The 27,802-nt window shown below is 36.4% G+C and overlaps 4 protein-coding genes across 10 annotated transcripts in view; 3 read left to right on the top strand and 1 right to left on the bottom strand.

Annotated features, from left to right (window-relative positions):
* Positions 1 to 544: 544 nt before the first annotated feature.
* Positions 545 to 19,897, bottom strand: LOC105197372 (E3 ubiquitin-protein ligase FANCL). Of its 3 annotated transcripts, none has more exons than XM_039458648.1 (10): positions 15,867 to 15,997; positions 15,220 to 15,330; positions 14,812 to 14,994; positions 14,307 to 14,679; positions 14,119 to 14,220; positions 13,786 to 14,033; positions 13,407 to 13,596; positions 13,112 to 13,333; positions 12,824 to 12,924; positions 545 to 773 (listed from the first exon to the last, which is right to left on the bottom strand). In XM_039458648.1, the coding sequence occupies exons 4-9, from the start codon at positions 14,622 to 14,624 to the stop codon at positions 12,829 to 12,831; spliced, it is 1,176 nt and encodes a 391-aa protein (XP_039314582.1). In that variant the 5' UTR covers positions 14,625 to 14,679; positions 14,812 to 14,994; positions 15,220 to 15,330; positions 15,867 to 15,997; the 3' UTR covers positions 545 to 773; positions 12,824 to 12,828. The 3 variants fall into 3 exon arrangements, with proteins under 3 accessions (XP_039314582.1, XP_039314580.1, XP_025987010.1); XM_039458646.1 differs by lacking the exon at positions 545 to 773 and adding an exon at positions 11,530 to 12,300; XM_026131225.2 differs by lacking the exons at positions 545 to 773; positions 15,220 to 15,330; positions 15,867 to 15,997 and adding an exon at positions 19,807 to 19,897 and having other exon boundaries at positions 12,829 to 12,924.
* Positions 9,964 to 13,081, top strand: LOC105197371 (NADH-cytochrome b5 reductase-like). Of its 2 annotated transcripts, none has more exons than XM_039458666.1 (4): positions 9,964 to 11,620; positions 11,865 to 12,099; positions 12,168 to 12,373; positions 12,603 to 13,081. In XM_039458666.1, exons 1-4 carry the CDS (start codon positions 11,356 to 11,358, stop codon positions 12,791 to 12,793), a joined length of 897 nt encoding a protein of 298 aa, XP_039314600.1. In that variant the 5' UTR covers positions 9,964 to 11,355; the 3' UTR covers positions 12,794 to 13,081. The 2 variants fall into 2 exon arrangements, with proteins under 2 accessions (XP_039314600.1, XP_039314597.1); XM_039458663.1 differs by having other exon boundaries at positions 9,967 to 11,620; positions 12,162 to 12,373; positions 12,603 to 12,793.
* On the top strand, positions 16,010 to 17,626 carry LOC105197373 (transcription elongation factor 1 homolog). Its single transcript, XM_011163685.3, has 2 exons — positions 16,010 to 16,234; positions 16,656 to 17,626. The coding sequence occupies exons 1-2, from the start codon at positions 16,119 to 16,121 to the stop codon at positions 16,786 to 16,788; spliced, it is 249 nt and encodes an 82-aa protein (XP_011161987.1). The 5' UTR covers positions 16,010 to 16,118; the 3' UTR covers positions 16,789 to 17,626.
* LOC105197370 overlaps positions 19,803 to 27,802 on the top strand; it is a 17,951-nt gene continuing 9,951 nt past the window's right edge. For 2 of the 4 annotated variants that reach the window (XM_039458523.1, XM_039458516.1), the window contains exons 1-2: positions 20,040 to 21,526; positions 22,084 to 27,656. In XM_039458523.1, the coding sequence (XP_039314457.1) occupies positions 21,124 to 21,526; positions 22,084 to 27,656 (5,976 nt within the window). In that variant the 5' untranslated portion in view covers positions 20,040 to 21,123. Of the gene's footprint in view, positions 19,996 to 20,023; positions 21,527 to 22,083; positions 27,657 to 27,802 lie in introns of those variants that run through there. The other 2 variants (XM_026131223.2, XM_011163679.3) reach the window with 2 other exon arrangements.

Here is a 27,802-nt window from a genome sequence, read left to right as displayed (position 1 = left end):
CATAAAAAAGACATGAAAGAAGTTCTGTGAATGACAATACAGTCATACACGGTCTACAATACAAAATAAATCCGGTGAAATAATTCCTAATTCTTAAAGGCGTCTTTGTTTCCATTATTGAATTTCTTTTCCCTTTTGAAATATCTGACATATTTTTTCTTCTGACAGAATTTTTTTTTTCATGACTGTCAGCACGGAAATAAAAAAATCTCCGAGTATGTAATTTTGAGAATGACGTGACTTAACATATATTATTATTATTAACAAAAACAATTATTATTACCAACAATCTTGTACTATATTTCTTGGTATGCATTTATAGCGACAAAAAAAGATTAGATTCTACAACATTTAAAAGGGGACAAAGTTGTCTTTTAATTTTTCCTTTCATCGAACTTACTTGGAACGTTTTACATTATCATTCGTATCATCAGTACCCGCAAAATGAGCCAAGAAATAAAATTCCAAAAGATATAAACTGACCTTGGACCATTGTCGCCGCTCTGGAAAGGACGTCCAAGGCACTCTCGACAGCGGACATATCTTCCTTCGTTCGTTCCGTTCGTTTGAACTGCTTTTTTCTCCTCTTCCACTTCTATTTTCCGCCCGTCACGTGCTACCCTCGCGTGAATCTTGCTCACCCCTCAGAACAGTTTCTGGATCCTCAACTTTCCCTTCACTGCAATGCTCCCTTTCTCGTTGTCGTTTTTGCGGCAAGGATATGTTGTCCTTATCGTCCTCGTCTGCGCTTCCACGTCGCAAAATCTGACGCTCTGTATAGGGACAAAAGTCGAACTTTAACTGTTTGGGCCTTCTTCACGAAGGCGGTGCAAATAAAGTAAAACGAGGATTAAAAAACGTGACATTGTCTGTGGAATGCGGACCCCTCACCATCGGCGCCCCCCTCTCGCGGGAAGACCCCCACCCCCGCGACACTCCTCTCGCGGGACCTCTTCTCGCGCCACGTATATCTAGCAATGGCATCGACACGTTCGCGTTCGCATAGCATGTTAACACCGATTGATAATCGCTTTAATTAGATGCTACAATGCTGCCGTTATAATTTTCAGCGACGTATCGTCAGAGGAATTTAGAGTCGATGTTTTTCCTTAACAAAATATTTCATTGATAATTTTTAAATTACTAAGTGATTAACTTCTTTTAAATTAACTTCTTTAATAAAATCTAATAAAATAATTGATATTTCTGTAATAAGTTTCAAGATACATTTAATCTTCTATCGGCAACATTGTGTAGGTTCTTTTAAAACACAGTTGACATTTTGATTGTAAATTTTAAGAAAACGGTTAAATGGCAAGGTTCACTATCCCCTCCTAAAAAAAAACTTAGTGATAGCATTGTGCGCGTACAAAGACGCCAGTATCCACTGTATCCAGTTACTTGGTCAAGGGCAACTAGAATTTTTTTATATTTTTATATAATCCCGAATAAAAAAAAAAGTATTTACTTTACCCATCAAAGATCCTCATTGCAATCTATGAGATCAAATTTCATGTTACCGAAGAAGACTTAAAATTTAACTGCTAAAATATATTAAAAAATGAAATAGTCACGATTTAAATAGCTTCCTTTTTCATTAAATCAATCACTAACTGCGAAAATTTTCAACAAAGAAATTTATTATTAAAAAAAGTTACTTAATTATCCTTCCACACATATTGATTTCTTTCAATATTTTTTAATTATCCTTCTTAAGTTACAAAAATTGAAAGTTGTATATTAATATCTGAAAAAATTCCAGAATGATGGCATAAATCCTCAAGAATGCAATTTAATGATTAACTACTTGATATTTTTTCGATATGTCTTAAGGCAGAAAAACACAGATAAACGAAATAAACACTTGATAATAAATGCTTAATACACACTTAATATATACTTAATGTCATGAATAAAAGGTTAATGCCTCATCATTATCATACCTATCATTTATTCACTTAACTATATTAAATTTCAATTACGATATACGAGTAGAACTTTTAAAAAAATTCAGAAAGTGTGTGATGAAAGATCAATATTAACCATTTCAGGTTATCAAATAATTATATATTTTTTTTAAGCAGACATTATTACACTATTTGTTTTCGTAAATACTAAACCTTTGACTGTTTAAAGCTAAAAGAATTTTTTTAATGCACGTATAAAAAAGTTATAAATTTTTTATTGTAACGGTGCAGTTTGCCTTCAAATTTGAACATGCACAAAAAAGTAAGAAATGTTTCGGGTATAATTCCTATAAATGTTCAAACTTCTAAATACCTGAATTTTGTCAGATTTTTAAAGTCCACCCAAAATATCAAGTCCTATCAAAATACAATCATTCACCTAGTGACCGAGATCTGATTAAGCAGTGAAAAACAAGATAGTGTGTAGAAGTTTAAGATACGTTTGATATGAATAGAAAAATACGTAACTTGTAAACGTTTTATAAATATTTCAATATTTAATTTAACATTACTGTCTTCCCGTATGAAAATTTGATATTTTTAAAAATAATAAGTCCATTTCTGCCATCCATAAGTCTTCTTTAATAGTAAACATTTCTCTCAAGAAAAAAAAACCTGATATGTTTACTTTCGCTTTTCACTCTGATATTCTACAAACAGTAAGAGAGACGATATTTTCAAATTTGAAAAGGGAGAGACAGAAAGAGAGAGAGGCAGAGAGAGAGAAGAGAGAGAGAGGAAGGAAGAACTGTGGCTGGTTCAAAGCCATTGCTATTTGAAACGCGACCTCTCTCATTCCTCCTCATCCTCCTCGCGTGCTTTTCCCGCTTCTCGCAACACTACCGTACGGTCGACATCACGATTTCATCATAACAATATAAACAACTTTTATCCACCTCCTTACCGCTTTGCACGCTCTGTTCTTTCCGGTGTTTTGGCTTATGCTTCGTTCTCTTTAGTGAGCTGCAAACTGCATTTTGCGCGAGCCGATGGAAATAAAACTTACTTCGTTCTTCTTTAATTTATTAATTTGTTTTTTAATTCCTCATTATTCCTCAAGTTAAGATGTTCAATTTCGTTAGAATTAAAGTTAAGTAAAAAAATGGATAAAAAGATAATTTAAAAACTGCGAAATTATGAAATTAAAATTCTCAAATTACAAGATTAGAAATTACAACTTCAATTATGTATTATTATTAAAAAAATTTCTTAACAACCTTAATTGCCATTTTGTTGAATTATTAATAATTATTAGCTATTATGCACAGGGTAGTTATGTCTTTTCTTTACACTACTTGATATATTGCATTATTTTGTACATAAAAGTGAACTTGTTTTTTGAGATATTTTATATATTGTGTCGAAATATGTTAGAATAAAATATCTCGTAAATTTTTCGATAACCGGATATAAAACTGTTCCAAATTTCGATCGGAATTATAAAATTATTCCCTTTTCTATTGTGTTTTTTAGGGGAAACAAATTTCCGAAATCCATTCCGAACAGTTCCATAATACGTGCTCAGTAATATTTTTATATGCAAAATAATTGGATGAATCATATTGTGCAATAAAAATCATGTCATTCTGTTCAAAAAATAGCGATCTTCATACAACGTTAAAAAAATGATTGATGGTTGATTTTACTATTGTTTGTTCCCTTCAGGGGTACCATACAACTTGTCTAAAACATTTTTTGATATGACACGTAATTTCAAGAATTATAGTTTGTAATTCTTTAAACGTCTTTTAAATCTTTATATAAACTTTATACAGCTTTTATATATTAAAAAAAAATCCTTCGATCAACAAGACACCACCCAATTCCGCGCGCTGTCATATTTGTCGAGTTTCTCGAGTGATAAAGCAACGCGATAAGGTTGAGAGGATGAATCTGGTTTATAAAGGTGCGCCGTTCCTCGGCCGTGCCCCTTCCTCTCAATTTTACACGAGTGGCGCCGCATAGTGTAAACGCTTTATGAATCACAGCGTCGTCAGCCAACATGCTATTTAAACGAAAGGACGGTCCGAATAAAGTGTATCGCGTGAACGCGAGAGTCGTTGTGCATAATGCAACGTCATTGTGCGCGAATGACGTGCGTTTAGTAAATGCGAATCGGTATAAGAACGTCGGAATTCGAATGCGTAATCCTTTCAACACGCGTCATATACGCAAAATTCTGCTGTAATCCACTTATAAATATTTTTACTTCACACTCTTCCGCAATCGAATCAATTCCGGGAACGAATCTGATCCTTTCACAGATTGAATTTCTAACGATGCCAAACCGACGAATAAACGATTGTTGTTTATCTAAATCAATTCTAAATATAACTCGTTCGATTCTTTTCAATTGTATTTTTATTTTGTTGAAAGAACTGTGAGAATTCACACCTTCATATTTATATAATTTTTTCTTGTTCTTATACCGTAAAAAAAGAGTTTGATAATAGCTATCAAAGGTTGAGTGAAATAATGCCAATTAAATATTTAATATAACAAAAAATAATTTTACTTTTCTAAACATTTAAAAAATATAACAAAATTTAATAACGTCTACTAAATATTTAGAAAAGTAAAATTATTTTTATTTACATTAACCAAATATTTCATTGGTACTATTTTACCGATAATATTTGATAGCTATTACTAAACTGTTTTAAGAGTACCATCTTGTATTATTTAAAATAATTAAGAACCAATTAGAAATATAAAAAAAATATTGAACTTAAGTATTAAACTTAAGAAACATGGATAATGAACATCAACAAAGATGTTAAACAAATTAAAATTGATTAGATACTGTTTACTAAATTTCTTTTAACTTGGATTTTTATTAAAGTTGCTGCAAGAATTTAGAACGTACGTGTTTAATTTGATTACCGAGAGCGTTAAATTAACGGTGTGTGATCCATAGAACGGTGAATCTTCACACCTCTCGACTAACGTCACGCACGCCGCTCTAACCACTCGATCGACAGATTCCCACGTGTTATCTTGACCAAAGATTCGATCGGATATATAGGGTGTTCCAAAGTTATTGATCTTTAAAGAAAAAGGCAGATTTCAGAAACTAAACTGAAAGAAATGCTATTAATGTCGAGAAGTTGTTCAACAACGTTAATATAAACATTTATACTCTGAGAAAAAATGTACTAAAATTTTAAAAATGCGTTTACAGTCGTATACATATTTTTTTAGTTGTAATATATTTTTTCTCAGTGTATACAGTTATAAAGTCTTTGAAAAAAATTTAGAATTAAGGTTACAAATAACAGAAACTTATATTTGTTCAATTACGAATGGTCTTTAAATATGATTTTTATGTGAATTATCTACAAAGATGTTCGAATATACGATATTTTTAAATATAAGGTAAGTACATTGAAAAGTCGTTTAACATGTTAATATACATGTTATACATTTATTACAGAAGGAATTTTTTTTAAAGAAATTTAGAAATAAAGCTACAATTCATGCTGCACTTTTCTATACAGCTTTACAGTTTAAATTTGACATACTTTTAAATTCGTGATACAAATACAGGGTATGTGATACAAATCAACATTTCCAATGGATTATTAAAGTGTTTGAGTTAAATCTTGTATCAATTAATGTCTCTACATAAACCATATAATGTAATCATTTTTTTATCACATTTTAAACTAAAATAATTTTTTTCAAAATAGAAAAACAAGTTGAAAACTGAGACAAACAGTTTTCTTAAAAGTTTTTTCTGATTATTTAGAAAGAAAACTTTGAAGAGATCTATACACAAAACACAACACAGTGCTGTGGACGCGCTTGCCATTGAGAGAAAAAATTTTGTTTTTAACAAATATCAGTACCTGTAACAAATATTTGTAGAGACAGTAACAACAGATCATATCTGTTACAGATACTGATATTTGTTGAATTAACAAAATCTTTTCTCTCAGTGAGTGAGTGTGTAAATCATAATTTCGTATAAATCTTTAATGCAAGTATCGCGGTTGCAATTGATCAAAATATGAGAAATTTTGGATTTCGTTAAAATTATGCATTTCCGGGACTTCAATTACTGGACACAGGATGAGAGAGAGAGAGAGAGAGAGAGAGAGAGAAAGTTGACAAATTCCGAAACTTTCCCGAAAATTCCAAACACATGGCAATCCTATTTAAACATCGGTTACGAACGGCCTAATTTAGAGGCGTTGTCATGGCAAGATACTCTCGGTAGTTTGCCATTATCTTCCCTTCTAGGGCGATAACGATCGAATAAAATCAGATGTTTCAATCGATCAGTCAGATTGGAACCCGGGTCTTTGACACGAAAAACAGACACTCTGCACCACAATCATTACTACTACAAATAAGAGAAACTTATCTTTAAAAGAAGTTGATATTAATAGTGATTTATTTATTAGGATATTGAAAATTGTGAATTTTTTCGCCGAATCCCAAGTTTTCGCCTGGATAAATTCTTGGAGCAGTTTTCACTTTAAGACAGAATGATTCAGATACGTACACCCCGTATATACACACGTACGTATATATATATATGTATATATACGCACTGAATAGCACGTGGTATGCGGGCGATTATACACGCGACTGCGGAGCTCGAAAATATGAGATCTCGAAACTGATCGAGATTTCTCATCGACCGTTTTTTCGTTGAGAAACTCGTAAAAAAAATTTCAATTGAGAGTTACATAAAGTCTGCTTATACATTTAAATTTCTCGTCTTAAAACTGTCTCTCTCACTCTGTTTTGCCGCAAGTATCCTCGTTTCAATGAAACGCGAAATGAAATGTGAAACCCCAATTTTTATACAATTTACACAGATGCATTTTATCGGGATTACGCGAAAAAGTAGAAAGAAACCGAATAATGTACACGTAACGTTTTACGGCCGACTTGCCGAGAAAACGTCTGATGACAAAGCGATGCGATGTGTGTTACGTAGATTTCTACTTAAGCGTTCGCAAAGTTAACAAATCGACTGTCAGCCAAGAAAAACAATAACGTCGCGGTACGTGACAGTAAGAACCTCAAGAATTCCGTTGTGACGGAGTGATGAAGAGGCACAATAAAATTTTAGAAATGGAATGAATGGAACGTGCGAAGGTGCTCGACAAAGAAATTTTCGAGAGCGAAGGACACTTTGCTTGAAATGCTTTGCTCCCTTTTTATTTATTTGGTTATTGTAAACCAACGTTCTATAAGACGTTGCAACGACTCCCCAAACAAAGATCGGCATGATCACTTGAGAAAAGTTCGACGCACCCGATGGAATTCCAAACGCGAACGCGTTCCACGGAATTTTTACGCGCCGACAAACGTAACGTCGAGAGCTAATCGTTTCTCTTCTATTTGCCATAATACGTGTACAAGACTGCTTTTCTACGGGAATGTAGAAATATGATAAAAAGTATACGATAAACACGCAAAAACAAAGTTGTAAATACGTTTTCATGCTTTTGCGCTGTTATGTTCTAGTGTTATCGAAAGTAAAAAAAGGAAGCAAATTATAAATAAAAAAAATACAAAATTAAATTAAATATCTGTTCTGATGTCATGGCAAGTTTTCTATTAAAACACCTGGCAGGAAGGCAGCCAAACAACATCCACATTTATTTGAAAGAAAACAAAGTCCGTTGCTTTCATAGATTTAATCTTTTGTAAATGTCATCACGTCTAGTGCACTTTCTAAATTTCCAAATTTTGTGTATTTGTGAAAGTTCCAATTTTAGAAAGGACAAGTTAATAAAATTAAATATATTATTTTACATATTATTATAAGTGAAGAAACGGAGATACTTAAATATCCGATAATAAAATCGAAAACATCTATCTTCATCTGGAAGAATAAGTTTGATGTTCCCGTAGATTTAATCTCTCATAAATGTCCAGTGCATTTTCAAAATTTTTAAACTTTGTGCATTTGCAAAAGTTGAAATTTCAGGAACAAGGAAAAGTTAAAATCGAATGTATTTTACTTCAAATCTTATTGAAAATAAAGAGAAGTTATTTATATCTGATCTGACTTCATGATAAGTTTTCCATTAAAACATCCGACAGATAATTAGTCAAGAAACATCTATCTTCATTTGAAAGAAACAAAGCCCGGTGCTTTCATAGATTCAATCATTCATAAATATTGTCATGTTGAGTGAATTTCCAGAATTTTTAAATTTTGTGCATTTGCAAAAGTCGCAACTTCAGAAAGGAGAATAAAATAAAATTGAATGTATTTTACTTAAAATCTTATTAAAAGTAAAGAGAAAAATAGTTACTTAAATATCTGATCTGACTTCATGAAGTTTTTTGTTAGAACATCCGGCAGAGAGATTATAGCCACGAAACATCTGTCTTCATTTGGAAGAGAACAAAGTCCGGTGCTTTCGTCGATTCAATCTCTCATAAATTCCTCCGCGTCTAGTGCACTTTCTAAATTTCTAAATTTTATGCACTTACGAAACACACAATTTTAATGTAGAGAAGATAATAAAAGCATAGGTATAAAGTATGAAGTAAAAAAAAAAAGATTTCGTGCACGTGATAAACTCTACGCGAGTCATCGCGAATAAAAACGCAAGGATTCGTTCTCGTTTGTTCGTCCGTTCGCGAAAATCTGTACGTATTCAAAATCATACACCAGCCTCGACGAATTCCACCGAGAAGAATTCCGCGGCGGAATTCCGACCGCCGTGACTTCAAGCATCACCATTTTAAGAAATGCGTGCGTACTTCGCGCGATCTCCGTGACGCCGCGGTGGAATTCGGATCTCGCGATACGCGGAGGGCACGTGCGTATATACGTACTCGTATGTCGCGCCGACGACGTTCGTTTCTCTCGTTTCTCCTAGCTAGCGCCAGACGCGTGTAGCGTGATTCGCTAATCGCGATATTCGCGATAGCGCGAATAAACGGATATTCGCACTGTTTACCACTCGTGCCGATTTGCTGGCGCAGCGATTTTTTTCGACGAGATCAAAGGGCGCGAATCATCATCATGCGTCAATCAATTCGTATTGATCTCGTCGTTTTCTACTACAGTTTTCCACTGAAGTTCTATGCGAATAGAGAACTGCACTAGAAAACTATAGTAGAAAACATTTTGTAGTTGAGTTAAAAAATGGTCTTCGTTAATTAAACATTAATGTGATTAAAATATGTGTTATTAAAATATTTTGTGTTAAATTAATATTCAACACATTTCTTTCTATTAAAATAATACGATTTTGGGATAAATATATATTAGAACTGTATCAAAATAATGCAGTTTTGAAACGTAAATTCCAAGATAAGAAATAAATTATATGTCAACATATTATAAATAATAATTTTACTGAAAAAAATATCAATTTTTTACATAAAATTTGTGCTACTTTCTAACATTCGTGTTTCGTTAAATCAACACAAACATTGGAGTGTATCGTGCAATATATTAATTTAACAGAAATATTTCAATTTTGTATAAACGAAACACCAATCACAAATAATGTGGACGGTTTCTTCCGACGAAAGCGGAACTCGCCGCGAAATTCCGAGACGCGGACGAAACGTCAACGTCGTTCGTCAGGAGTGCCGTTCTCAGGAGTGCCGTTCTCGTTTGACTTTCTCAGGACGATTTCGCGGGGGCGATGCAATGGATATCGCGTACCTGCTGCGAAATTCCTCAGCAAAGAGCTGCCGACTCTCGCGCGCCTTTCCGACGTATGCGTATGTTTGTTCTTCTCTCTCTTTCTTTCTCTTTCTTGGAAACGGCTGATCACCTCGCGCTCGCACGAGGCGATTACTTTTAAACGTGCGAATCGCCGATGGTTCAAGGGTCACGGAGTAAAAAACCATCGGCGGCGGCGGCGGCGGCGGCGACGATGACGGGTCGAGCGCGCTACTCCTCGCGATCGTCGCCGTCGGCGCCACCGCCGCGCGGCGCGTCTCTCGACATTCGCGGGGAATCAATAGAGGAATGCGGCGTAGCGTAGAAGAATGCAAAAAGAGATGGGAAAAAGAGAGGACGAAAAAGAGGGAAAAGGAGCGAGGGAGCGAGGGAGAGAGAAAGAGAGAAAGCGCGAGGAAGCAAGAGCGGCGAGGCGAATACGCGCGCGGCATTCCTCGGGGAAGACCACGCCGGCACGTCGTTTATTCCCGCCGCGTCGTCTTTATTTGACAGTGCGTGCGGGTATTTTACGCGCGCGCGCGCGCGCGCGCATACCCGTGCACGCTCGCTCGCTCACTCGCTGTTGTGTTGCGTATGCGTTATTATGTTGTACTCACCCGCGCGACTCCCGTTGTTTCCGACGTCGTCGTCGTCGTCGTCGTCGCCGTCGTCGCGAGGCCGGGACTGCGTCTCGCCGCACCTGCGAAAAACACGCAGGTTTCGCGCCGTGACAGTTAAACGTCGTTGTCGCGCGCGCGGCTGACACCCCGGTTAAACGTCACGTCGATCGCACGGCACTCTCACGTCGTCGGCGCGTCGTACCGCGGCCGGGTGCCTGTTTCCATTGAAAACCACCGAAATCTAATGGTATGCGGGCGGGTGGACGCGCGCGCGCACGGCACGGCCCGTTTGACACGACAGGCAGCCTCGGCTATTCGTCCTCCGTCCTCCCTCTCCCCAACGTTCCTCCTCCGCGCCCTCCTCATCCCGCCTCCGCCCCCGCCCGCGCCCGCCGCCGCGTGCGTTCGGGCATTACGCCGGAATGCACGGTATGCGACCGATCGCCGCACCACGACGGTAGGATCGTCAAGCTGCGGCCGCAGCCTTGTAAATACGCCAGCGCGCGGTTCGCGCGTGGCAAACGCGAGAACGAATTTTTCTGCGCACGCGCAGTCAAACGACTCCGAAGTAGCGTATCGAGAGATGTATTTTACAGGAGTATATGGTATCGTTTTGCCCATTGCCCATGTCGGATTACTCATTGGAAATTGCGAATTGAAGATTGGAATTCCGTCGCATCTAATTTTTATTTTAATCTATTTCGCGTTCTGATTAAACTCCAAATAATTTTTCAATTCACATTCTTTAATGCAATTTATCATGAAAACATTAAAATATATTTTGATCCCAACAGCGCCCTGTATTGCATTTTGTAACTACGAGTATGACGATATAGTCACGTGGTCCGCTACACGTGTGTGATTCTTTCGTCTGCTATCTCCAGTGTGACAATTGAGCTTTATAATATAATTTTCTTGCAAGTATGTTGACGTAAAATAAAATGAAATGCTTTTCTGTGTAAATCTACTGATAAAATGTCTAAGTAAAAATAAATTTTGCAGTAGTTATTATACCTTCGTACGTTCTATGTATTATTAAATTTTGTTCTGTATAATAGTTTGGTTAACTTCTATTTGTGCCTTTGTAGATTTTTATTGCGTAATAAGAAACTTGTGCAAAATGAGTTTAGATAATTATAACGATTATGATAATGACGATGACAGACCCAAAACGCCATTAGAAGAAGATTGTTGTGCTAGTGGCTGCACGCCATGCGTCTTTGATGTACACAAAGCACTGCTAAGGCAATGGGAAAATAGAAAGACGCGGATGAAAGTTAAAACACCAGACAACTTATTATCTCTTTTATCTTATAAAGCATTTGTTATCACAGATATATCCGATGCATCAGAAGATTATTTTTTAATGACTTTGGAATATCCAGGTATTATATTTTTATTAACTTAAGAATAAATGTAATAAACTACATTAAATGTAATACAAATAATTAATAAAAGCACAATAATCCAAAAATTATTAAAAAAATATAATAACCTATTAAGTACAATACTGTTAACAATACAAACCTAACTAAATTTAGAAAGCTAAAAAATTTTTATTCTTAAATTAATGCAATGATTGTATATGAAAAATCATAGAATATATCATAAAAAATACTTTATATATAGAATGCAAAATAGAAAATAATGTGGGATTGCATCTCACACCTGGCCAGTATGTTATGCTACATTCCTGGAGTAAATCTCGACCGTATACCCCAATTACTTGGACATACAGAAGTTTAGTTTTCTTAATAAAATTGTATAAACATGGTGAATTCAGTTTGCTTCTGAAAAATGCACTAATTGGCAGTACAATTGATATCAGAGGACCTTATGGAGATTTCACATATGAAATTAACAGGTGCGTAAAATGTAGATAAATAAAAATAAGCCTTCTCATGGATCAACATACTGTTACAATAGTTTTAGGCAGATTGTCATGTTTAGTATTGGCTCAGGAATAGCAGCGCTTTATCCTGTAGCTAAAGCAATTGTCAATGATGAAACTGAATTGACGAGAATACATCTTATTGCGGGATTTAGATCAGCAGCACACTTGCCTCTGAGAAAAGAGTTAACACATTTAGCAAATTACTGGAATTTCAAATGTACATTACAACTATCCCAGTTAAATGGTACGTGATAAACGTTAAGACATGGTACAGAAAAAATTTTAAATATTAAAATTATATTCATAGAATTTATATAATCCTACAATAATTGCATTTAAAATATTAATTTTTTCATACACTGATAACTTAAATATTAATAATGTTTAATCATATACAAGTGCGATTTAAGATTTTTTTAATTATGTGAATATTAAAACATACTTAATTACTTTTTTTAAAAAAATTATTTTAGACAAGATAATCAACCTTCATGGTTTTAATATAAACGGTGGTCGTTTAAGCAAAGCACTTGTTGCTGATTATCTTCAATCTAATGATACAGAGACAACATTAATTTTGATATGTGGAACATCAGAATTCAACCAGTCCATGAAAGAATGGCTCAAAGACATGAATTATACATACATACATATATTTGAATGAGATATAAACAATTTAAGGATTAATACCTACCTGTATCATTCAATGGGACAGGAAATGTTTTCCTTGCAATGTGGACAATTGCCATGGATATGACCAAATACAACTTGATTTGCAGCATTTGTCTGTAACCACTGTAATAAAAAAATTAATTGTAAATAAGTATATCTTATGTAATATCCTATGTCAAATGTAATATGTGCTGTAATCTATTTATATTCTTTTAAAGATTCTTTTTTTTCTGTTTAAATATTTCTTGAAATACCCAATAATGATTTTATGTGAAATAATTTATTATGTATATTATAATCTCTAACCTACCCTTGATAAACATGCTGAATGAAAATGTTTCATGCATCTTTCATTATTGCATATCTTATTTGGCAATTCGTCGGTTTCTGATTTTTCAAAGAAGCATATACCGCATTCACGATTTCTAAAAATGCCTTTGGAATCGTCCAAACTATCCTGCTGCTCGGGAAATTCATACATATTTAACAACATTCTTAGGTTTTCTAAAATACTATGATCTGGATTCCAATTCTGTAAAGATGCATCAATTTTTAAGTTATACATAAGAGAAATCGTTATAGTTTATATTATGCATGGAACATACATGAATATTATTGGAAACATCATCCTTTTGTCTTTTTACTTCGTTATCACTACCAAAGAATTTAATTGTCGGCAGAGCAGTAGGATTCATTGGATCTATTGTAATTGTCACAGATATGGATTGCGACAAATGAATACATCTGTACATATGGCTTTTATTTGGTTCCAGAGGATCAATCACCCAACAATTCCTGGTAATAAGATATTTAATATGAAAACACTTTAACGTAACAATTATTTAATAATTCTGCTTCGATAACAAGATAATTAAAAAGCTTTCTTTAGAAAGCTTATTAGTATTTTTAGAAAGTTTTTCCAGAAGTTTATAAATATGATTTTCTTTTATAAATGTAGTGAATATAAATACCGCAATTACTTACTCATCAATTTCTTTTAAGTGCTCCCATGCTCTTTCCAATAATTCCACTTGCCATTTGAATTTGTTCATCGCAACGCTCAAATTAGTTAAGTTATTTTGAAAGCCTTCAAATGCTGGAATAGCAGATATGTCAGAAGGTACTACTTTCCAGGGAACTTCAACATTATTACATCTTTGCAATGTAAGAGATATTCCTCTTAAAGTTAACTTGATAGTGCTTAGATTCCGATCACATGACAATTGTACATCCTTTAATTAAACATTTTTAACATTTATTTCTAATATTGAGATTGTGTGAAAATTTACAGAAAAATGCTTTTACAAATTTACTTACAGAAGGCTTTTGAAGAGCTGTTTTCATATCTTGTAGAAAATCTTTCGTAGATTCAAAATCATATTCATTAATTTTAGTACTCGTATGTTGCATATATTTAAGCTGCAAAATATATAATTGCTATTATGTAATTATCATAGAAAAATAATAAGAAACTAATATTCTATAGACTAATATTCTATACTTACAATAAGTGACTCTAATCGTGTTAAGAATGACACTACTGTTTGCACAGACTTTATTGTCTCATTCACTTCTCTGCTGAACTCTTTGTTCCGCAGGAAAGCAATGTGCTTGCCAAAGCTAAGTTGTACATTGGAGAGTGATGGAAAATTTGGTACAACTAATTTCACCCATACTCTAGGATACAAGGTACGACCAGCAGGGTGCACCAAAGATGAAATAAGCAGATAGCCTTGCCAAGTGACTGGCGACTTTGAGACAAGTGTCATTTCTGGATGACACTTCAAAATTTCTTCATAACTGCATTGACGCTCTATTGCCATTATTATTTATTAAAATTCACATGTTTTTGTAGCCACGCAAACATATCATTTAGATCTGAAAAGATTAGTCAGTCATATTTATCAATAGTGATAAACATATTTATCAATAATGAGGTTTTTATCCGTTATCAATTAGAGATATATTCACAAATAATATATAAAATAAAAGATATGAAGTAAAACTTACAAACAGCCGTGATGACAAAAAAGTACACTACGAACTGTAGAGCATCTCTCTCTTTCTTCCTCTAATAATCTAACCCCAAAATGGATATCCAAATTGCAAGGAATCCTTTGTCATTCCTTGTTATTTTGAAACGTTTTGAAAAACAATTTTCGACTTTCAAAATACAAGTGCCTGGCGGGCAGACTAAAAAAAAACCAATGCAATAGTGTTAATACTAGAGTTTATACATATATCACCAAGCTGTGTTCGGAAACATCATCCGAATATTCCCAAGTATTATTTTATCTTTCTTGTTCTCCAAATATTAAATAAGAATAAATTTATTCTTGTTTTAGAGAATGTAAGAAAGAAAAATAAAATATTTTATTCTTGTTTAATATTTAGTGAACAAGAAAAATAAAATAATACCTGGACTGGATCCTCCTTCGGGTGGACGTTTCGAGATTCGAACCGATTCGAACACGCAATAGACGTAACAAAATGGTCTTTTCTCAATAAGATTTGGAACGCATCCAGTATCTAATAACAAAATTGTTTCTCAAAGATAACTTTAATAACAAAATAAGAAGAATAACTAAAAACAAATTTTTTCTGACATTTATTAAATATTTATAACGAGAAATGTGCAAATAACTCAATATATTGTATATAATTATTATTTTTAATACATTAACAATTATAATGCTTGATTAATCGTTTTTATTTTTTTTTAATTTATAAATTTTCACCAACTTCAATTAGTTTAATTTAAATTTGTAGATTGCAAAACTTAAACTTAACTATTTTTAAATTTATTAATAATTTTTATTAAAAAATACTTATTAATTTAAAATTTCATTTACATAATTATTTATATTTTATATAAATAAATTATAATTTGCAAAAAATAGACAAGGAAATTAAAATAAAACGATTAATTTTAAGTGTTGCAGTTGACTATTTTTGGATTTAATTGAGTGATCAAACTAATCGGAGATCATGAAACCGACTGTCAGATATTAAGTTCATAAGAGTATAACGTAAGAGTATAACAAGTAATCACAAAATAGATTTACCGTAATTCCATGTCTTATTGCAATATTATTTTTGTAAATCGCGCGTATGTAAGAATATACGCGCGTGCGCCGTAGATCGGTATATTGGCGGTATTAAATTAACCTAACCTAACCTGATGGTATGATACATGTATGTAATGTATGTATGTACACACAAGCGCGTAGGTATACATACAGACGCTGATATCTCTACGTCAACTTTTTAGACACTTGAATTAGCTCAAATACTCGCAATTTTGAATTAAGAACGAGATGGGTCGACGTAAAAGCAAACGAAAACCGCCCAGCAAGAAGAAAGCCATTCAACCGTTAGACACGCAGTTCAATTGTCCGTTCTGCAATCACGAGAAGTCGTGCGAGGTTAAGATGTAGGTGTATTGAGATTGTTATCTCAGAAAAATTTCTTTTTTTCTCGTATTGATATGGTTTTTTTCAATCCTTCATATGATTAAGGTAATAAGTTTAATTCATACTTTTTCATTTAAAATTCATGATTCTTTGATTAATCTCTAATAAACTAAAGCAAATCTAAAACCTATAATAGTTCAGTATTCTTATGTGGAGTTTTATCACCTTAAAATCAATCATTTTAGTTAACTTGAACAAAGTAACATTTAACTTTTAGTTTCTTGATTCATATGAGCTTTATCAGCTTGGTTGCATAAATTTTATTAAAAGGTTATTAGATAAACTTAATTGCTTAAAAATTTAAACAGAGACTTATGTTAATTATACAAATTTATCAGAATGATATACTTGAGTTTTTTTTTCAAATTTCTCTTCTTGCAGGGACAAGTCCAGGAGTACTGCCAGGATAACTTGCAGGGTATGCTTGGAGGACTTTCAAACGACAATAAATCTGCTATCGGAACCTTTAGATGTATATAATGATTGGATCGATGCATGTGAGACTGCTAATTGAATATTAGTTATGTATGCATAAGAGAGAAAGATTCCTATATTATTCCTATGTTCTTTGACAAATCTTATCACCTGATTTATATTTTTACGCATATTCTTTAATACATTACTAAATGTGGCTGAGTACTGTCAGTAAAAGACAATCTTAATTGTGATGAAGCAACATAAAATTTGCTATAATTATAGTCACATTTAGCATTAATATTTAAGAAACTTAACTTTATAATATTGTGTAATAGATTATTGAATTTTTCTAACCACAAGTACATATGGCGTCATTAATGTCTAGCTATTTAAAATTAGCAATATTTTCATTTTTATTTGGAATAGAAAACCTAGAATGCAGTTAACTTAAGATGGCTAGGCATTAATGATTCTGTATGTACATGTATCATTTATTTTAGTATTAATTACACTTTAGTATAAATCTATAATTTGTAATATATATCGTATTATATTGTCTGTATATAATTTTATTTTTCATACATAATCAAACAAGTAAAATACATAAATATATACATTTATATTCTATTAAATTATTATAAAGAGGAATTTCCAAGACTATTTTATTCAAATCTTTCCTTTACAATTCTGCGATTATTTAGTAAATAAATGCAAATTAAATATGTTGAATAATAGAATAAAATTTGAAAGTATTAGTATAATCACAATTTGTGATTATAACTTGCAATTATTGAATTTTCAATATACAATATAAATGTATATGAAAAGATATAAAGCGAAAATGTATGTTCTGTATGCGAAACATAAAAAATTGTATATATTTGCTTCAAAATAAAAAAATGATTTCTATATCTAGATATCTCAATAAAAATGTATGGCAAGTAAAAAAAACTTTCAATTGAAACAAGCATTAAAAAATATTAAGTGATAAAAATAAGAGACAATTGGAAATTCATTGGTATTGATGTTATCAATGTCACGCCATGATAAATGATCATAACTACTCTGGATTGTAATATAAGAGCTATGTAAGACTACATCTAATAACAGATCCTATTATCCCTTTGAGAAATGTGCCTGCTTATCTCAAGTATAAAATACGTCAACTAATACAAATTCAAGATAAACCATTCCCATAATGCGTCAGATCTTAAATTCCTATTCCGATCATTAGCATCGCTTTCGAGGGATCCGTCAGACGCGTGTCAGGCGAGTTTGGGTTATCCTCGTAGATGTCCAGGCGCCCGGTTCGGTCTCCGAACTTTCCTCTAGGCCCAGTTTCACAACTTTGGGTTTAACCCGAGTTTAGTTGAACTACCGTCAAGTTTAACGCCACGGTTAAACTTCTATCGCGTTTCACAACCAGATTTTAACTCTAGGTTACGTAAACCTATAATCTATGCGAAGAAACTTCAACAGACTTATCTTTCTTCTAGAACAAGTAGTGTGATTGGTTGTTACCGAAAAGTAGGGAATGAGATATTACAGGTTCTATACACCAAGGCAAAAAATAATGAACAAATTTAAAAGTTTTAAAGTTTTCTTCTTACATGTTTTCAAATCAGTTTGAACTAAACAATTAAATTCAATTGTTACTGTAAAAATTTACACTTTATTAAGTACATTAAACATTGGAACACTAATTAGAAAAAAATTTCTCATAAAATAAAGAACAACAGATTAGAATAAAAGACAAAATTGAGTTTTGAAAAAAATAAATAAATCTAAAAGACAGCCACTCGAAATAAAAAAAAACTGTTCTTTGGAAAAACACATATATGGTCATCGTAATCATAGTATGTAATCTATAAGTACTAATTTAATAATATTACAAAACTATTTTTACTGTTCTGTTTTATGAGAAATTTTTTCTTTGATTTCTCTTAAGACTGCAGTAACAGATTCCTTGGTTAAGCGAAATCGAGCATAAAAATCAATGTCATCAAATTCTTCAAAATATGACGGTCGTCTTCTAATTATTCTCGGGCGTCGATTTATTATTTGCACAAAATCTTCATCGTCAGATGACGATAACATATATTCCAGAGCCATATCTTGCAACATAACCTTTTTACAATTTCGTGGAGATATCAGCCATGAAGTACAATACTCGAAAGATTATTGAAAGCAGTGGCGCTGCAGTATTAAACCTCGGTTATCTACTTTAAACGCCCGAATTTCGCCGTTCAACTTTAACCGCAGTTTAACAACGTTAACCGAGGTTTAAGACAGTTGTGGAACACAATATTTACCGTAAACCAAGTTTAAAGGTTTAAACTCCGGTTAAACTAAGTTGTGAAACTGGCCCCTAGTCTCCGGTACTTGCCAGCATTCTCGCGAACATTCGCTGTTCGCTCATTCGTCGACGACGACGGTGGCGGTGGTGGCGGAGGTGGTGGTGGCGGTGCAACGAGACGGTGGTGCAGCCAAGATGGCGTTCGCCGAACGGATTACGCCGTCGGGCAAGAGCGCGTGAGAGAAAAAGAAATGCCGCGGGGTGCCGCGACGACCACCGACGCTTTGCGCGGGGTGCTCGCGTGAGGTGCGAGGACCGGCCGACGGGAGTGCGTGCGCTCGGGAGTGCAGGCGCGCTGCCGCACCGGGTCATTCGACGTTAACCTAGTGCGGTGCGCGCGGGGAATAGCGGCGTGGTGTGGCGCGGAGTGGAGTGGAGTGGAGCGGAGTGGCGCGACGCGGCGCGGTGGTGAAGTGACGTGAAGAAGCGCGGCGCGGCGCGGTGCGGACTCGGTTCGGCTCGGCTCAGCGCGGCGCGGACGAGACTCCTCCTCGGCCGCCGCCGTTGGCATGGAAGCGATCCGGCCGCGCGCGGCCGTGCTCATCGGCTGCTCATGAAACGTGAGACAACGGCGACGGCTACCGTTCGACTACGAGGAACGCGAGAACGCAACGACCGGCCATGGCGTCCGTCGTGCGCGCGTGATCGCCGATCAGACGGCTGATCGTGAGAACGAAAGAGAGTGAGGGGGAGGGAAACGTCAGGACGCGTCTACAGTAGAGATGGTGCATGGAGAACCGGAAGTGTAGTTAGACTTACCGCGTGTTTTATGGTGTAAACAAACGCTCTGGCCTATCGCCTTTTACCTCGCAGCTTCCTTTGCTCCGGTTGCTTCACGTTTGATTGCCACCGTCGTCATCGTGGATTGTTCCGGACACGTGTTCGGATTGCTCGACTCACGTGGTACGGCATCCTGTGTTCGGATGGACGACGTGATTGGGATCGGTGGTGAGCTGCGCGAGAGTATTTTGTCTGATAGAAAGTTGCGTCTATCTTGCACTGCGTTTCTCTAAACAAATCAGCTTCTGGAATTCACGAGAGTTGCATCTCGACAAATCTTCGTGTTTCCTCTTGGCAATTCATGATTGTCATATCTCTAGATCTTTTTATAAGGTACACTAAATAGCAGAAGATAATTTTTTCCAGTTTTTTTTTAGTTACCATGAACATTAAAAATCTCTGAGAGATAAGGAAGGTTTATACAGGACAATTTTCAATATCTCATGCTGAGCAAAGTATTTGTAAGAAAATGTTAAATTTGGTGCATTGTTATTTATTTCATTTTATATTATAAAAGTTGAGATGGTCTGAAATATTTTGTTAATGTTTTGTAACATTTTATATCTCTAGTTATTTTCGAGTTATTGTACACTTGTTAGAATATTAGAGAGATAAGGAAACTTTGATTTACACAGGACGATTTTTGATTGTCACATGGGACGATGTTCCCATGTTGAGTGAGGAGTTTCCTATAATAAAGAATGCTAAAAAATAGATTTAACATACTGCATATTGTTACATATTTCATTTTGCATCACAAAAATTGAGACAGAAAGTTTTAGAACATTCTGTAAATGTATATTTTTTTTATCTGTAAAGAAATACTAATTGAAAAAGAGAGGTGTCAAATATATTAGCTTTTTACTTTTCATCATAATATCGGCTTTAGCATTTATTTTGTAAAGTTTGTTATATTACTGTTTATTGTTGTATTACCAAGAGTTAGAAGTTAAGTATCACTAAGAGTTAGAACTTTCTTCACTTGTTTGTCTTTGACTGTTGAATTAGCAATAAATTTCTATTGTTTACGTTTAAAAAATGACTATAACTTTACTTTATTTTGCACATCTTATCTCTTTGTTGACAGGTAACAATTTCTAAAAGTATTAAATAAAATAACATGGCAAATATATATATACATAATGTATATATGTTGTTACAGGAAGGAAAAAGCATTTTGAATGACAATTAAACAATGTGAGTGTTAAGCTAATAGATAGTTAGTATTGTGTTTAAACGTGTGAGACATTCCATATCGGTAAGGTACACGTTGTGACTCTATGGATAGTGTGCACCATGTCTAATAGTCTAGACAGTTTTCTCACACGCATAGGGGATGTCACAATTGAACGTGTGACTCCACGCAGTGGTCCCAAGCCTGATGAAGCAAATATGATGACCAGTGAAACTGTAACAAGTGTAAACATGAATGCTGAGCCACAGGCGACTAATGACGAGAGCTCAGACGAATCGAGCGGTGAAACGACGGATGGGGAACAGGAGAAGAAGCTCGATGTTATGCAATCAGAGGAGATAGAAGAGATACGCTCAGAGGGTTCTGGGGATGATATGGATCTGGACGAAACGATCGATTCCCAGATTGGAGTGAGAATGGAGTCAGAGAGGCAGCAACACCATCCGTCTCCAGAAGAGGACGACGAGGAACAAGTTAATATTCTGGATACTTTACCTCTGGAAGGTTTGTCACACAGAATATATTAAATAGCGTACAATTGGTATTTATTTTTAATTAAATGGAAAGAATTAAAAAAATCAAAATGCTACATTGATTAAATTCATCATTATATGATTTTTTTATATGATAAGTTAACTTTGTGATTTTGCATCTAATAATTAAATTAAATTAGAGTAATGTAATTATTAAAAGTTTATATGTTGGATTAGTGGATGAATAAAATGGAATTTTATTTAAATTTGATTTAATTTTAATTTTATCTAATTTGACATATTTATATTTAAATTTTAAACTTTATTATATAATTGAATTAGTTGAGCTAATAATAGATTGTAGATTTAGAAATTTGCTGTTTTAGAAATATATATCCTGTGCATTAATCTTTAGCATAAATTATAAAATAGAAAAATTGTATGTTAAAATTATTGTATCTATTATAATTTTTTCAATATTAAGTTATATAATAATGTAGCATTATAAATATTAGTATTTGTGAGTAAAATGATTTTTATCATGTTATTATTGTATTTTAATGCTTCTTGTTCTTGTATTATTAAAAGGTGCACCTATAGAAGGTCAAGAAGTATCTGAAGCCGATCTGTTAGGGAAGCCTATAAAGGATTCAGAAGATGAGGAAAGTGTGGATAATGAGAACGAGAGAACGGACGAACAATCTACAGGGGAGGAAGGCACTGACAGTAACAAGAGACACGCCGATTCCGATCATTCCGACAGCGCGAAGAAGAAAGTGAAGAAGGATGATGGTAGCACTGAGGGTAGCACGTCGGAATGCGAGTTGAAGACAGAGAAAAAGCTATCCAATATGCGAAGAAACATTCGAGAGGTGATGGACGAAACACAACTAGACGAAGCCACATTGTCCGCTCAAAGGCAGGAGATGGAACGTCTCAGACGAGTGCAGGAGCAGCAGAAAATTATTCGTGAGGTACAACGTCAGATAGCAATCAATCGACAGAACAAGGCGCAGACGCGCGTTATCAGTTTACTACAGGGTAAGCAGAATCAGGCTGGAAGCACTATGATCTCGCAGTCGTCTTCCTCATCGTCGCCATTTCCGTCAATGACGTCGCCGTCGTCCACTCAAGTCCGTTTGCCAAATACCGTACTGCTGAAAGTGAACTCTGGCACCGGCACTGGTGCTCAGACCACTCAGATGTCTAGTGGGATGCAAGCGGGACAGATGCAGAGAAGATCGATCGATGGTGGTACGCGTTGGCAGAAGGGCAGAGGCGGTTATCAGGGAGCGCAGACATCTATCTCGCGTGTCCCAAATCGGTCCGGTGCGCCTAATATGTTACAACAAAGAATCCGCATGATGACGCCGTCTGTAAGTATATCGCCGGTGGTACCAAAAAAGGAGCCGTTGGATCGAGCGGACTACTATTCTGATTCCGAGTTGTCTGATATGGAAGCTGAGGAAGCGATACGCTGCGAGAAGCAGATGCATGCAGCGCGGAAGATGCCTGGCGCGTCCAAATATCAGAGACCGCCTAAAGGCAAGGATGTGGTGACGATATCCAGCTCGAGCGAAAGTTCGGACGATGACTGTATAGTTTTGAGTGATCCTAGCGGTGAAGAGGAAACTGACACTGAGGATGATCCATCTAATTCCGGGATGCATACTAATGATCGTTATAACATTCCAGACGAACATGGTCGGGTATTGATCAATGTGGGTCATCCCGAGACCGAACCGGAAGTTTATCTAGCGCCACAGGTGGCTCGCATTATTAAGCCTCATCAGATTGGCGGTATACGCTTCCTCTTTGATAATATCATTGAGACGATCGAAAGATACAAGACTAGCAGCGGCTTTGGCTGTATCCTTGCCCATAGTATGGGTCTAGGCAAGACTCTTCAAGTCGCCAGCTTTTGCGACATTTTTTTTCGATGTACCACTGCCAAGACTGTTCTCTGCATTATGCCTATAAATACGCTTCAAAACTGGCTGGCGGAGTTCAACATGTGGTTACCATATGAAGATCCCGCTATTACTGCCGAGAAGCAGTCTAAGGCGACGAACGTCAAAATGGAACCAGGAACAGATATGAAGCACGAAATAAAAGAAGAAAGTTGTGGCAATCAGAGCGACATGTCTAATATGTCGCGGCCTATTAGCACAGAGTCTGCGCATCGTTTTAGTCAGGACGCAGCAACCGCTGTCGGTGTGTCGCAACAATCGATGAACATCATGTCAGAGAATCCTTATACAAATCCTCATCACGGTTACGAACAGCGCAACATGATGCCGAGTTATATGCAAGATTCTACTGTGATGAATAAGAATATGGCTGAACCTCATGTACCACATATGCCATCGAATTATCATCAGGGAGAGATGCCGCAAAATCCTATGTACAACCCGAATTCGAATACACTTTCTAATTTCTCCGATCCAATGAAGCCAGATCCGATGAACTGCCATGGTATGCCACCTGGGCAGAACATGACAGGGCCAAAATTCGGTATGGAGAATCAGACTACCGGTGTTATGTATCCTGGCATGGAGAATCGACCGCAGGGTGTTCCTATGTATCCCGATATGGAAACTCGAAACGCCGCGGCAATATATCCGGGCATGGGTAATCATCATCCCAGTTCGATGTACTCCAATTACAACAACATTCCCGGTACTTTCGCGAGCTACGGCAGTCAAACGAATCAACAAGAATTAGTCCGAGAGCCGAAGAAGGAGAATATGCTGCCGGGAGGAATGCCAATTCAGAACACAGAAGTTAATGTGAAGAAAGAACCGGAAGAGATGATAAAAAAAGAAGAGGGTACTTCAGTGAAGGAAGAATTAGTGGATGAAAAGAAGGAAACGATAGAAAAGGTGAAAACACCATACAATGTAGATACGCCAATTGGTATGACTGTACGCCCGAGGCACTTCCGCTTGCATATTTTAAATGATTCGCATAAAACTATGACGGCGAGAGCAAAGGTGATACAGGAGTGGCAATCGACCGGTGGTGTTTTATTGATAGGATACGAATTGTATAGACAATTGTCTTTAAAGAAGCCTAACAAGGCTAAACGAAAACGTGGACAACCCTTCAAAGACACAGTAGATGTAGAAGAAGAGGATAAGAACAAAGGTCTGCTGGATGAAATGCATTCAGCTTTAGTGAGTCCTGGACCGGATTTGGTAATCTGTGACGAAGGCCATCGAATCAAGAATTCACACGCGAGTATAAGCATGGCGTTGAAGCAAATGCGAACGAAGCGCAGAATTGTATTGACCGGTTATCCGCTACAAAATAACCTGCTGGAGTATTGGTGCATGGTAGACTTTGTGAGGCCCAATTATCTGGGTACCAAGAGCGAGTTCTGTAACATGTTTGAAAGACCGATTCAAAATGGTCAGTGTATCGACTCTACTCCACAAGATATACGTTTGATGCGATATCGGGCACATGTGCTGCACGCTTTGTTAGAGGGTTTCGTGCAAAGACGATCTCACTCCGTGTTGCAAATGTCATTACCTCGCAAGGAGGAATACATCCTCCTCGTTAGGATGACGCCTCATCAACGTAAATTATATGATACGTTTATGAATCAGGTAGTGAAAACGCGTGCAGTACCAAATCCATTAAAAGCCTTTGCTGTATGCTGCAAGATTTGGAACCATCCGGACATCTTGTACTATTTTCTTCGTAAGCGTCAGGCAAATGAAGAAGATGATTTGGACCTGGAAGAGACAATAGCAGAAAAAGTCACGACGGGTGGCAAGAAATCCAAAGCACGTCAACCGAAAGGAGAGTCTAAGAAAACCAAAAAGGGTACGATAAAGAATAAACCTGCAGCTAGCGTACAACCAAATGCTTCTTCGTCATCCAACAACGATAATGCGGAGGCTGAAAATACAAACAACGCTCCAAAACAAAATAATTATACTAATAATTATACAATGCCAGCTTCTAACTCGGGATATTCTAACTCAATGCCGCAAGGATCTTATCCTCCTCATGGAAATTATCAAAACTATCGTCCGAATGATCAAAATACGTACTATAGAAACGATAACAACAATCATGGAGAATATAATCATGGAGAGTTTTACAATAATCAAGGACAACAAAGGTACAGCAATCAACCATTCCAGTCATATACTCAAACATCAACAAACTACAATACGTCGCAGGGATATGCCAATCAATCTCAAAATTACATGCCGTCAAACGAGCAATCCACTCAGAGATATAGTGGTGCAGCGGCTGGCTCCGATTTTCGGTCGGATCAAAATCAAGGAAATAATTATGAAGCACCTGGGATGTTTCCACGACAGAATTATCCTTATCAGGATCAGCAGCGCAATTATACGCCAAATTTAAATCAAGGGCCTAGCAATTATCCCCAAGTTTCTAATCAATCTACCTTCCAGTCACAGATGCCGAATCAATCCGCGAATATATCGATGCCGGATTACTCGTCATATACCGCGAATCAAAATCAAAATTACACGCCGACGCCGACTCAAGCGAATCCGATGTATCCACGAAATGATGCGCAACCATTGCAAAACTCGACAATGGGATATCCAGCATCTCAGCAAGGTCAGCCACCGTCAGCTCAAACACAAACCACTGGCTATATGGCGCCGCAGCAAAACCAGAACATATCGCCCGGTCAAAATCGTGGCTTCTCGCCAAACCAGCAGAATCAGAATTTAGGTTTGCAGAATCAATCTCATCCATACGCGAGCCAGCAATCGCAAGGTGTGCCTATTCAGGGCCAAGCACATGGATATTCTACGCAAGTGAATCCGGCTCCTCCACAGACCCCGCATGCGTTTAATCAGCAGTCGGCTTCGATGCCGCCAACTTCATCTCACGGTTACATACAGCCGAACCAATCGAATCAAGGGCCCATTCCACAGGGTTCGATGCGCGGTTATACTCCGGCACCACAAGGTCAAATAAACGTAGCACAAAATCAGACTAATTATCCAGCCAATCAACCCGCACAAAACGTCAATGCACAGAATCAGACACACAGGTATTCTTCAGAACAGTCAGGCCAGGCATCAAATCCGCAGAATGCTGTCCACAGTTATAGTCATCATATGATACCTCAAACCGCAGCTTCCAATCAGACAAGTCCATATCCTCAACAGAATCAGTCCGGTCCGGTGATACCACCGTCGAATCAAGCTCACTCTGGTTATCCGCCAAATCATTCAGGCACAAGCGCAATGCCGCAGAATCCTGCACATCGATACGGAGCTGCGCAGCAAACACAAGTGGCCCAAAATCAACCTATGGGATATCCGCCAAATCAGCAGCAGCCTAATCCATCTTTGAGTCAAAACGATCAACTTTATCCTAGGTCAGACGCTACGGTGTCGCAACAAACGCAGAGTTACGCTCCGGCAGCAAACGAATTTTCTAATGATCGTTCGAGTGCAAACACCGGTAATTCCGGCAATAATTACACCGCCAATCAGCCGCAAACGCAGAACCCCGTCATGCCGAATTATCCATCGGATAACACACATCAGAATCCGGCGGCAGTCGGACAGATGAAGGGCGCAGATGAGCCTTATTATATGCAGCGCAGTTATCCGCAGACGTTCCGACCGGATCAGCAATGCAACGATTCGTACTACAGAGATCAGATGAATTCCGGCATGAATCGTTATCCAAATAATTATTTCCCGACACAGAATTATTCAAATCAGTCATATGACTACGCGACTGGTCACGACACGGACATGAATTCGCGATCTGAAGAGTCCAAGACTTTACAGCAACCCATCAGTGCTCATCCTTCCGGTACTCCGTGTGATAAAAGTAATAAAGACATGACATCTAACATCGGGGTGCAGAGTCAACCATTGCATCAGAATAATCTCGCCGGTCCGCCAAGCTACATCGCGGAATCGAATCGTCAGAGTTCGGCGACTCCTGCGCCCAGATCAGGAGTTAATCCAGTGCACAGTCCTCGATTAAATCAGAGCGAAGTGACGAAGGAGGATGAGAGAGAAAAAGAAGACCAACCAGAGAAAGATAAAGAAGATAAATCTGACGAGGAGATTCTTGCGAAAGACGAGGAAAAAGATTGCAAGAGCTCTCCTATCGGAAAAGAAGATCCAGGAATTCCATATGATTGGGTATATATCATAAAAATATATTCATTATTTTAATATAAAATAATTGAAAAATTTGATTTTATAAAATAATAAAATATATAAGTTTTAATTTTTATAATCTCATTGGATTTAATCGTTATTTTGACAATAATTTTGTAATGCTTTAT

The sequence above is a fragment of the Solenopsis invicta genome, chromosome 2, assembly GCF_016802725.1.
Source record: "Solenopsis invicta isolate M01_SB chromosome 2, UNIL_Sinv_3.0, whole genome shotgun sequence".
Classification (NCBI taxonomy): domain Eukaryota; kingdom Metazoa; phylum Arthropoda; class Insecta; order Hymenoptera; family Formicidae; genus Solenopsis; species Solenopsis invicta.
The sequence above is the reverse complement of the archived record's forward strand: the minus strand, read 5'-3'. Positions and strand labels throughout refer to the sequence as shown.

What these genes read in the sequence shown, in the direction of transcription:
- LOC105197373 (XM_011163685.3), top strand. Translation starts at nt 16,119, where the DNA reads ATGGGTCGACGTAAAAGCAAACGAAAACCGCCCAGCAAGAAGAAAGCC. An exon ending in AAGTCGTGCGAGGTTAAGAT is followed by an intron (nt 16,235 to 16,655) that starts GTAGGTGTATTG and finishes CTCTTCTTGCAG; the next exon opens with GGACAAGTCCAGGAGTACTG.
- LOC105197372 (XM_026131225.2), bottom strand. Translation starts at nt 14,624, where the DNA reads ATGGCAATAGAGCGTCAATGCAGTTATGAAGAAATTTTGAAGTGTCAT. An exon ending in CACTTAAAAGAAATTGATGA is followed by an intron (nt 13,597 to 13,785) that starts GTAAGTAATTGC and finishes TCTTATTACCAG; the next exon opens with GAATTGTTGGGTGATTGATC. An exon ending in ATTCAGCATGTTTATCAAGG is followed by an intron (nt 12,925 to 13,111) that starts GTAGGTTAGAGA and finishes TTTTTATTACAG; the next exon opens with TGGTTACAGACAAATGCTGC.
- LOC105197371 (XM_039458663.1), top strand. Translation starts at nt 11,356, where the DNA reads ATGAGTTTAGATAATTATAACGATTATGATAATGACGATGACAGACCC. An exon ending in AATGACTTTGGAATATCCAG is followed by an intron (nt 11,621 to 11,864) that starts GTATTATATTTT and finishes CTTTATATATAG; the next exon opens with AATGCAAAATAGAAAATAAT. An exon ending in TTCACATATGAAATTAACAG is followed by an intron (nt 12,100 to 12,161) that starts GTGCGTAAAATG and finishes CTGTTACAATAG; the next exon opens with TTTTAGGCAGATTGTCATGT.